The sequence below is a fragment of the Tachysurus vachellii genome, chromosome 2 (genome assembly GCF_030014155.1).
Source record: "Tachysurus vachellii isolate PV-2020 chromosome 2, HZAU_Pvac_v1, whole genome shotgun sequence".
NCBI classification, from domain to species: Eukaryota; Metazoa; Chordata; class Actinopteri; order Siluriformes; family Bagridae; genus Tachysurus; species Tachysurus vachellii.
In genome coordinates this window covers 14,859,098-14,870,813 of record NC_083461.1, presented here as the reverse complement: position 1 = coordinate 14,870,813, position 11,716 = coordinate 14,859,098, and the positions used below count along the sequence as shown (strand labels likewise).

At 39.0% G+C, this 11,716-nt stretch overlaps 1 protein-coding gene across 3 annotated transcripts; it reads right to left on the bottom strand.

The window, feature by feature from the left end:
* Window positions 1-782: 782 nt before the first annotated feature.
* Window positions 783-10,362, bottom strand: si:ch211-214e3.5 (zinc finger protein 518A). 3 transcript variants are annotated; one of them, XM_060858377.1, is made up of 3 exons: window positions 10,344-10,362; window positions 9,995-10,078; window positions 783-7,134 (listed from the first exon to the last, which is right to left on the bottom strand). In XM_060858377.1, the coding sequence occupies exon 3, from the start codon at window positions 7,117-7,119 to the stop codon at window positions 2,671-2,673; it is 4,449 nt and encodes a 1,482-aa protein (XP_060714360.1). In that variant the 5' UTR covers window positions 7,120-7,134; window positions 9,995-10,078; window positions 10,344-10,362; the 3' UTR covers window positions 783-2,670. The 3 variants fall into 3 exon arrangements, with proteins under 3 accessions (XP_060714360.1, XP_060714376.1, XP_060714368.1); XM_060858393.1 differs by lacking the exon at window positions 10,344-10,362 and having other exon boundaries at window positions 9,952-10,039; XM_060858385.1 differs by lacking the exons at window positions 9,995-10,078; window positions 10,344-10,362 and adding an exon at window positions 9,135-9,728.
* Window positions 10,363-11,716: the final 1,354 nt, after the last annotated feature.

Here is an 11,716-nt window from a genome sequence, read left to right as displayed (position 1 = left end):
TTGGGAGCACTTAATTTCTCATGAAATCACTCCCTTCATCCAGGCCACTTTCATAGTCTGAACCACTTCTAGGACAGGAAGTCAGGAAGACAGCACTGCTATAAGCCTGACCTATTTATATCCTGCACAAGCCTGCAGAACTGTCTTTCCCTCTCTCTGGTATCTTTATATTAGCACTCAGTGACTTGGCACTGATTTACAGTGCACAAAAACAGTTGTCAATGGTCAACAAATTTTTTTTTAAATTGTGTATAGACAAGAGGGCGTCAGATGAGAATCTTTTTTTTAAATTAGTTTTAAAAGAGAGAACATAAAAAATGTGTTAATTTTTTTAACATAATCTCCATTTTGGTCAGTGCAAGTGTTTCATATTTAAAAAAAAAAAATCCCAATATTCCTCTAAACAAATTAATCAGATCCAGTTTGTCACACTTTTAAGGCTTTCATTTGACTCACCCTGACTCACCCATACATTAATAGTGAAGCAAACATAAATCAGAACACATCAACATTATTGAAATACTGTCTATTTTTCTAATTAGTCTTTTGGGAGTGTAAGCCATTGGGGCATGATAGAGGTGTATGTGCTGGCAGGAAAAAGACTGAACAGGGCTGCATTCCATTTGACTCAGCTAGTCCAATAACTATCAGGTACTGCCCCCTAGTGAGCTGAGAGCAGCTCTACTACAAAGAGAAACTTAATGACCTTGATGTAGTAATAAAAAATATATATATTTCGTTACAAACCAGACAACATCCACAAGAAGATTTATGCACAAAAGTCATTTAAAAGTATTTACATTTATTCAAGGAGGAACTGTAAGGAGGTGAATACAGTACAATATAGTGTCGACCTGGTGTGTCACATTTTAGGCACTTAGCATAAAAAAATACATTTGTTTTTCACATCCCAATCCCAAACATCCTGTTTGACAATAGCATTAAACATCAAACAGCTTTTTTTTTTTGCCATATAATTTAAAAAAGTATTTGGTTGTGGTAATGTTGGCATGTGAGAGGATTCTGCTTTCTGCTTGTGGATGGCATAATGTAGTGGTAGTTATAAGGAAGGATCACAAGAGCAGAATAAAGGGTAGAGGTCTGTGAGTGAAAAACATTAAACAGACAGAAAAAATTCTCAAACTTTGCATTTAAAATCTGAAGGCATAGCAATCAGAACGCAAAGCAGTAGTAAACTTTGTACTGCTTTGTGACGATGATTGTCATATTTCAAAATTGAAAAGTAGGAATATTTTAAAGTCATTGCAAACGGGAGTTCTAAATGCTAATGATTTAAGTAAAATGGCGTAAAAACTGCCTTTTAATTTGCACGGTATTGTAAATGCTGCCAACTGTGAGGTAAAGCAGAACTTGTTACGAAAGTGACCATTTGAACAGTTTAGATTTGCATAAGTCCTTAGTAACAAATATAGACCAGCAGATTCTGTGTGTACTTAGCCATGGAGGTCAAACTATTTAAATAGAGTTCAAACATTTAAACTGGTTATGCTAATAAAAAGGTTAAAATTTCAATCATTAAAAAAACAAACAAACAGATTTTTGTGTTGAAGTAACTGCCACTTAACCAGTGAAACCTTTTAAACATACAAAAAAACTAACCACACACAAAGCACAACTGCTTGGTGAAAACTGAGGCAGATCGAGGCACACAAGTATAAGAGAACAAGATCCAATCTAAAATAAAGTTAGTGTTGGCCATTTGGTGGGTTGGTGATTTGCATCGGAACATACTCTGTTGGTAAAGCATCACTGTGCTTTGAAGGTTTTTAATCTTTAAAAAAAAAAAGAGAGAAAGAGAGAGGACAGCAGAAAAAAAAAATAAACAAATTTGGTATTATATTGACTGCAGGGTTTAAAGATGTTTAAAACTATGGAAAAATGTATTATTGCTACGAAATTGACACTGGGTCAGTTTTAACGTGTTATGAAAAAAGGGATAGCACCAGTAAAACAAACAAACGCAAGAACATGGATATACATATACAGTGTATGAAAATAATTTTCAATTTTAAAATACAGCTTCCACAGGAACCTAATTAGCTTCTAGATCACTTTTGCACAAATATTTCTACAGCTACAGTAACTGACCAGTGTTCAAAATGAACATTGAAATGATTCGGATTCAAAAAGGGACGTGTTTATATGCAAGAATGAATTCAAAAGTAATTAATAAAGTAATAAGCTCTATGACCTCTTGCAAAGACTAATGTATGCAGCCAACTTAAAAACACACCATTAATGGAATATATCTTTAGATGTTTTCTGAGCCAACATAAAAGATCTCTTTATAAACTGGATTCTGAAATTACCTGAGAAATCTGTTAACTGACTGCATCGAAATAGGTCTATTACAGACAGCACCTTCCATTCATACCAGTGATCTTTTTGCTTGCATGTATAAACATACAGTGTGTCCAGTTTTCACAGTTCAATTATATACATACACAAAGGTCTAGAGAGGTCTATGTACAGGGGTTAAAAATATTTACATACAAATTGGTATCAGGTACCAAACTTTCTTCTCTTACACTATCCATTAAAAATCTTCTGAATGGATATCTAAAGGAAAAAAAATAGATAGCAATATCTAGCATATCTAACAATACTATATATTTGTCATTTAAAAAAAATCTACATTAGCGGACAGCGTTAGAACAACTTATTCCAGTCTCTTGTAGCCTCCATGAGATGCCGCTGTCCATGGCCAATCCACTCTTCTTGATTGTTAAACACACGGCCACAAAACCAACAACTAAACGTTGAAATTTGCTCGGAACCTGTACTGGAGGACAACTTCACTACCTCATATTTGTTCCTTCTTGTCTTTTTTAACTTCAGTCGTAAGATAAATCGCTCTCGAACCTTGTTCCCTGATGGCCGGACTCTTGACCCTGTACTGATACCAGGAGTGTTTGACAATGTATTATCTGGACCAATAAAGTTCCACTCAGACAGTGCCCTGACTGTGTTTTCAGACAATTCCACCTTAATCACTTCACCTTTATATCTGTTAACCGACTTCATAATGTTTGTCACCTCTGGGATATCAGCATCGGGGTGGTTTAGCACCACTACTGGCTGGTTTTGACGAGGACATTTGATCCGCTGGAACGGGCTGAACGGAGAAAGTCTAAGCGTTCTCTCAACATCTTTTGCCACTGGCTTGCAGAACGGCGAGACCTCTTTCAGAGCAAAGGCCTTGCTTGACATTCTTCTAATTTTAGAAGATATCTCAAAAGATTCCTCAAACATCATCCTTCTTCTTCTCTTCCGCTGGCTCCGTGGACGGGTATGAATTTGCAAAAAGGATGAGTTCTGCTCTACTAAGCCACCCTCAACTTGGTTCTGATGGTGACTATCTGATTTTGGTAAAATGTCTTTAAGCTTTGCAGAGATAAGTTTACGAGTGGGGCTATGAGCGCTATTGGAGGTTTTCAGTCCTGCTGTCCATTCTGAAGACATGAGAAAGTAAGGTGACTGAAGAGAACTTGTGGCCACATACAGTGGCTTTTTGGCTGACGTGTATGGAGCCGTGGAGAGGAACCTGGCACCATTAGGACCTCTAACTACTTTAAGGAAAAGCCTGCTTTTGCTTCCTTCATTTGCCTGGCTGCCCTGTTTTGCTCCATTCTCATTTGAGCTATTTACCAGTATCCCCGACTTGGCTGGTGAGATATACCTAACCAAGTAGGCCTGTCGTCCAGTTCGCAAAGCGGCTGCTTTATCAGCTGATTTCACAGGCATGGCCAGTACTGGGCGAGTGGTCAAGACTGTCTTTGAGGTCGAACCAGTTGACTCAGTACTTGGTGAAACAGGAAGTGGTCGTTGAACTAAATAACACGTTGGCTGCATGTTGACCGCCTGTTCTGAGGTGGCCTTAACAGTACCTGATAAGAGGAGAGGCCCTTTCAAGGCAGAAGCATTGACAAAATACCGGCCTCCATTGCTGCTCACTGTTTGCAGGAGTGATGAATGACCTTTGCCCTCTCCACTTAAACTCTGAGCAGACATCCCAATTCTACCTCCATTAAGTGTGAGAGACAACCCTGAACCTTTGCTAGTCATTTCAATTCCTGGCTTAACATATGACACATTAACTTTGGAAGCACAAGACTTTGTAATAAGCTTGAAACCTTGGCCACCTGTCAGTTGGACAGGCACAGCATATGGAGCTTCCATAGTTTGAAGGAACATCTGCTTCTTTCCCTCAGGCATCTGCAGGATCCGAAGTGTTGTTTTTGTTGGTCTGTTAGTATCCTGCAACACAGATGACGATACCATCCTTTCTTTCTCAAGCTGCTGGCTGATGATAGCATCTGAATGCTCTTCAAGTATCTTGCCCAAAACAGCAGCATTTTTTAAAGTTGCAGGACCACCCTCAACCACAGAAGACATAAAATTCCCTTCCTTTTTCTCAGACTCTTCAGAACATGCTCCCTTGTCTGTCTCAGATGTCGCTGGAAGGGGTAAATCCTCAACAGTAGCTACGCACTCATCAACCTCTATGTCGCTATCAGACACTCTTTCTAATGATTTATTCTCACTGGCAGAAGGTGCATCATTAACACACACACTGCTTTCCTCCCCGCTTCCTACATATTCTTCAGACTGTTCATCTACAAGCGGTGGAGAGGCAGGTAGTGTTAAACTCCAATCCGAAGCCAGCTTTAGTTCATCAAAATCTTCTTCACACTCGTCTTCCTCCAAGTCCTCTTGGGAATGTTCATCAGCATCCAGAAAATCAGGGGAGCTACCAAAAGTCTCTTTAGAGTAATTGTGAAAACTAAAAACCTCCTGATTTGGGGAATTTTGCAAAGAAGTGTCAACTTCTGTGACACCATCTTTGGCATCAGGGGAATTATTAGCACTTGTTTTATTCAGTGGGCTTATATTTGAATCTGAGGCATTTTCTGAAAAAACCTTCCTGGGAGAGGAATCAGTGAGTGAACTAGGCCGAGAGGTCTCACCAATCAATAAATTTGGACAGGGTGCTGGAATTGCTGTCTTCTCACATAATGAAGTCTCACATTCTTCACAAACAGGGGTTTCTCTCTTTTCAGCTGCTAAAGTGGGGGAGGGAATTTTAGGTGAAATCTGCTCTGCACCATGGTCTTCAAAGGATTCCAAATTTTTACCCGCCACTAAATTACAAGGAGACTCAATTACGGCAGGTGGGGTAGTGAACTCATCTACCACTGACAACGGTGTGGCATCATTTGCAGATACTGTGAGCTCAGGAAGTGAGCGCTCACCTGCAGCTGATTCTAATGATGATAGATCATCAGTACACGGTTCTAATTCTGTTCTGTGTTTAGCAAGCATTTCTAATGGAGCTGCTTTTGTTTTGGTTTGGTCTGTGTGAGAGATCTCAGGTGATTTAGATGTTGAGTTAGATGCCCTGGTCTGACGTGTACAATGTTCATGATCATGTAAGGATTTCTTTTCTAAATTTGAACCACTGTACTGGTTTTCAGAAAAATGTACCTCTCTGTTTATTTTGGACAAGTCGGCACAATGTGATGCTGAAGAGTTGGTAACAGATTCCCCTGATATTTCAAGAACTTCGTCATCAGCCTTGTTTAAAGTTGGTTCCACATTTGCTTCACGGTCCTCTAACAAAGATGAGTGGTCTGAAATGTGATTTTCTGCATTATGTGTCTCTATTTTTAGTAAGGCAGAAACATCTTTGTTTGTCCCAGAATCTAAGCTGAGAAGAGATCCTGATCTTTCAGACAGTGAGGAATATGGGGAGCTCCCAGTCTTTTCATCATCATCATCAACATTATTTGTGGGTGACATGTCATTGTTGGTAGTAGGTTCCTGTTTTGTTGGTATTACTTTTAAAACTAAATGCTTTTTACCATCTACCATCTTAAAGCCCATTACTTTTGTGGTACAATTAGGAGGAATTGAAATTTTATTTTTGACCATGAGAACCGTCAACCCATTGCTGTTACCAGGATCTAGAATTCCAGATCCAGCACCGAGTTCATTTTCTTGTATCTTTGGCTGTGGTGTAGTGGATGTAACTGGTGGATTAGAACACTGTGGCTCACTCTTTAGTGGACTTTTACTCCACTTGTTAGACTCTTTCTTCACACCCACAGCTCTTTCAAGAAATTGTTGTGTTTCCTCTAATGTTTTCTCAGGATTAAATAATCGCCCACTGTGGTCAAGCAGACCTACTCCAGGATAAGAATTCAGCTTTGACATCCACTGTGGTTCCCTGGATCCTCCAGCAGGAAGACTTTTTTTAAGCAGCAGCTTCAGTCCTGGAGAATTAACTCTAGAATTGTCCTCAATCAACCTCCATCTGTTTGTTCTGTCCATTTCATCTCCGTGAGCCACAGTCATATGCTTACTTAGATACTCCCTCCTTGCAGCACCATAACCACACAACTGACATGTGAAGGGGAATGTCCCAGATTGGACTTTCCCAGAGTGGACCTTCCCTTGTGTAGGACTCGTGGGTGGACACTTTACACATTTGTGGTTTCCCTCGTTGTGATGATGAATGTGCTGAACAAAGGTGCCTGCATCTCTGGTCGAAAACTCGCATTTCTTACAACGAAAAAGTCCATTACAGCTATGGCACATAATGAAATGCCTGGTGAGCAACAGTAGAGAGTACTGGACCCCATCATTGCAGATCTCACAAGTAACCAAAGTGTCACGATGTCCAATGCGATGTCGCTGGAGAGACGAGAACTCATTGGTAACGAAAGTACAAAGATCACAAGGATATGTTGGAAGTGTTCCTTTGTGAGCCCCTTGAAAGTGTTTCAGCAAGTCATTAGGGCTGTAAGTGGTATCACCTTTACATTCCAAGCAGCAAAAACTAAGTATTTTTCCAGAGAAAATAGCACCCTGTTGGAGCTTACATGGTGATTTCTCTGAGGCTTTGCTCTCTGTGTGAGAGTTATCAGTACCTGACTCTCCAGACTGTATTTCATCTTGGACACTAAGGTCATTATATGCAATATCTTCTCCCTGATTTCCGAGCTCTTTTGATGGTGGCAATGCATCGACTGTATTGTCTCTCTCAACATCCCCGGTCTGGTCATGGCTTTTTGGTGGGTCATCTGAAGTAGCCTCCATGTCTTATAATGGATCCTGCAGACAGAAAAGGATGCAATCTCATTTTCAGTTATACGACTGGACACACACTTACATACTAAAGATGAACTAGGACTAAATTAGAGTTAAAAGCTTTTTTGTCCACTAAGTGTAAGACTATGTTTAACATATAAAATATCGAACTGGCCAACAGTAATGTAGAACATCATTAACTTTAAGTTAACTAGAACAAGACAGTTTAAGAAAACTGCTTCCAGATCTGAATTTAACCCTTGTATTTTATCCCAGTATGATTACCATCATAGTTCCCCTTAACATTAGTGGGATCATGAGCCAATCCACATATTTATTTTTCTAATAATCCACTCCAGTCAGCAGTAATGTCCGATCTGATGTGGTTAAATATCACGTAAGAATGAGCGTTCATACATACAATGTACTCACAATCTTTCTGAAACAATCAGAATTGGCTACTGTGGCAACAAAGGGTCCGGGACAAAAGTTTATATCGTCATGCTTGCAACATTTTGGACAAGTGTGATTTGTGCCAAAAATAGGTAAATGTTTCCTTTTATAAAAATAGCTTTTCTTCCATCAAAGAACTATGTGATATTTGCAATAACATTAAAAATCTCAGCGAACAGACACTTTAGTTTGGAAGAAACTATCTATTACTAATAGGTCAAAGAAACCCATCACAGGTACTGACAGGTAACTAAGGAATGTTTTCTTTATAGTCAGGAGAGTAAGAGTTTTGCCAAGATCAAAACAATTTTTCATTTAAAAAGGACCAATAAAAGCTCTTAAAATAAATCGGGTGTTCATGGGGAAAGAATATGATTTGAAATATTTTGTCTAAAAAATAAAAACACAAAAGCAATATCACAAATGGCACAATTGCAATATCAATACATTTGGCAAACTATACAATGTGACAGAAAGGTTGTCTTTACTGCTAAGCAAACTTGTAAGAGTTTACAGTGGGGATATATACATAATTACCTTAAAAAAAAGAATTAAAAACATTCAACATGACAAATTAAAAATCTGAGGTCACAGGTCACCCCATTATTGGTGCAAGTGTTGTATCTAACCAGCTTTTCTTAAACAATTTGCATGTTTTCATTAAAATCATTTAAACACAATCCTCACTTTGCCACTGCAGCACATTACTAAAGGTTAGTAGTTTCTTTGCATTAACAAGCACTGCTTGTGTTTCTAGCTAATGTCAGTCTTACAACCAACAGTGTTTACTTGTACAAAACAATTCTGAGCTCAGCAACAAGTCAATAACCTTGCTTACATGCACTTAAGTAATCTCACGAGGAGGAAAAACTCCGGTTCTATATAAGTTAGGCAATAATCAGGTTCCTGCTAGTAGTGGGACTACAACAAGGCTATTTTAGAAGTTCAAATACATGTTCCATGATAACCAGGTGGTAATGTTGCTATTTTTTATTTTTTTTTTAACAATTATTTGTTTATTGACAGCCATGATATTAAGAAAATTCTATTCTATGATTTCATTCTTTTAATGGAAACTCTCAATCATTTAATGGATTTTTTGTCAGTTGTTTAGCACAGTTAACGATTATTGTGTGTGTATGTGTGTGTCTCTTCCTTTCTTCAATAGGAAATCTCACCTAGATATTCTAGATATTTAAAAACTGCTGCTGTAATCTTATCTGCTTAGACCGAATACCCTTTTAATACACTTCGTACCCTTAAGTATACGTTATTGTATATACTTGTGGAAGAGTGATAATCCAGTGCCACCCAGCAAAGGACGTTCTCCCGTCTGAGTCCCTTCTGGTTCCTCTTAATTCTTTCAATTTAAACCAATTCAAATACATTCAATTCAACGGTCATTATACTGTACGGCATAACAAGAAACATTTTCTTTATTATCTTCAGTACAAACAAGCATTAGAAACAAAACAGTAGCGTATAAAAGAAACAATGGCGCAAACATAGCACTAAAGGAAAACAACCCAAAATAAAAACAGTGCAAGAGTATACACGCTATGAAAACGGACATTTGTGCCGTACACCGGGTTTCTTCCTCGTGTCCTCTCACGTCTTCATCTGGGAGATTTTCTTTGCTTTCCTCTGGTTTGCTCATCAGGATCTAAACCTATACCAGGATTTCCGTAAAGCTGTTTTTCAGTCCTACCTATTAGTAAACATCTATACGGATAAAACTCTAAAACTAATAAGGTTCACTTGGAAACTTTCTTCACTCCTGATCTCCATCTGCACCTGTATGATCTCTGGCAGTACATTTCTTCTAAGCACTCACTATCCATGAGAGTTTACACACAGCTTACTGTGACCCAGTTAATCCCATGTTAGTTGATGAATTTGCCTTGGAATCAAGTTTAAGCTTCGTTTCGTCCACAGTTGACGTGATGCTCATTATGATCACTCCCTTTTCCTAACGGCGTCGTATTTGGTTGAATGACTCACGCTTGTAAGCCGTTTGTCTTGCATAAAACAAGAGTCAGTCTGTTTCAATTGACATGGCAATCACCAACTTTGAGCAACACGAACACACAAAACACAGAGGAAGTGCCATGCCAACGGAGCTACCGACTGCGCCTCACATCTACACAACCCGCCAAACAGATTCGACATATTTTCCTAACGCACCTAAACAAAAGTCATTCTACAGCACCGAGTCGTTTATTTATTTTTTTTTGCTAAATCAACAAAAAATAAATAAATAAATAAACCACGTCGCCCCCACCCACGCAAACACATCAGACGATTAGAACCATACGGAAGTTCTCATAAAAGCAGAATCTTATAAATAACTCGTTCAGACAACATTTGAGACGTCTTAAAACTGATTACTTTCCATAAGCTCTTCGGATAGACTTGATTTGGATCCGTTTACCTTTCTTTTCTCTTTAGACTGGCAGGTCAGAGACGGCGGCCATGACAGTTCCATCCGGGTAACATTCGGCTACCTCACTGTGCTGTGTGTGTGTGTGAGAGAGAGAGAGAGTGTGTGTGTAGTGAAGCAGGAACTCAGAGAGAAAGACTATAGCGCACTACCTGAAAGTCTCATTAGCTTGTCCTCTTTAAACTACTAGCTTATTGTTCTCACACTGCATCCTTTAAAGAAACTTTCTAAACTCTCCTAGGTCCTAAATAGACTATTAAATGCGCCCAAGTTGTTGCAGTGGTGTTTATAACGACAGTATAAATAAACCCAGCCCTTATTTATTTCAGAGCTTTCTCACCTCAGAGAAAGAGACGCCATGTCTGCTCCTAGCCCGCCATTTTCTTTAAATGTTACTCACATAATGCTCATGTAACTCATCCAGTTTAGATCAACATCCCTCCACATTTATCCATCCCAACTTAAAAATGTTAACACCAACTGAATACTGAAATGCATTAGTGTGTCTAAAACAAAAAAGAAAGACAAATAAATCCCTGGGATTACTTTGAGAAATGATACATGTTTACATATGTACATTTACACACACATATATATATTTATATATATTTATATATATATATATATATATATTTATATATATATATATATATATATATATATATATATATAAACTAACTATATGTACTTATAAACTAAAATCTGTTTAGATGCCCTTTAATTGCTCGGTGTCTTTAATTGCTGTGTTTTTAATTGTTTATCACCTCTACAGCTTCTCGAATTTGAACAGTCGCAAGGTATGGATTAGTTTTTTATAACGGCAGCTCGGACGATGGCTGTAATCCGTTTGAACGCTTCGTACTAACGCGTTAATGCTATATGTCATTGTTTTTATAGTAACAACTCTGTACAGCACTCCGTCCAGGGTGTATCCTGCCTTGATGCCCGATGACGCCTGAGATAGGCACAGGCTCCCCGTGACCCGAGGTAGTTCGGATAAGCGGTAGAAGATGAATGAATGAATGAACTCTGTACAGCAGATGTTCCATATAATTGAATATTATGAAGCGGTCTTCGGTGACAGCACAGTCTTTCAATCCAATTTTGCTTTCCGTATTTGTAGGAGCTATTTGTCTATTTTTGTTTGTGCAATCGGTGGCTTAGTGGTTAGCACGTTCGCCTCACACCTCCAGGGTTGGGGGTTCAATTCCCGCCTCTGCCTTGTGTGTGTGGAGTTTGCATGTTCTCCCCGTGCCTCGGGGGTTTCCTCTGGGTGCTCCGGTTTCCTCCCCCGGTCCAAAGACATGCATGGTAGAGTATGCACGCTATGAAAACGAACGTTTGTGCCGTACACCGGGTTTCTTCCTCGTGTCCTCTCACGTCTTCGTCTGGGAGATTTTCTTTGCTTTCCTCTGTTTTGCTCATCAGGATCTAAACCTATACCAGGATTTCCGTAAAGCTGTTTTTCAGTCCTACCTATTAGTAAACATCTATATGGATAAAACTCTAAAACTAATAAGGTGTCTCACACTGGAGGTGTGAGGCGAACGTGCTAACCACTAAGACACCGATTGCACAAACAAAAATAGACATGCATGGTAGGTTGATTGGCATCTCTGGAACATTGTCCGTAGTGTGTGATTGTGTGAGTGAATGAGAGTGTGTGTGCCCTGCGATGGGTTGGCACTCCGTCCAGGGTGTATCCTGCCTTGA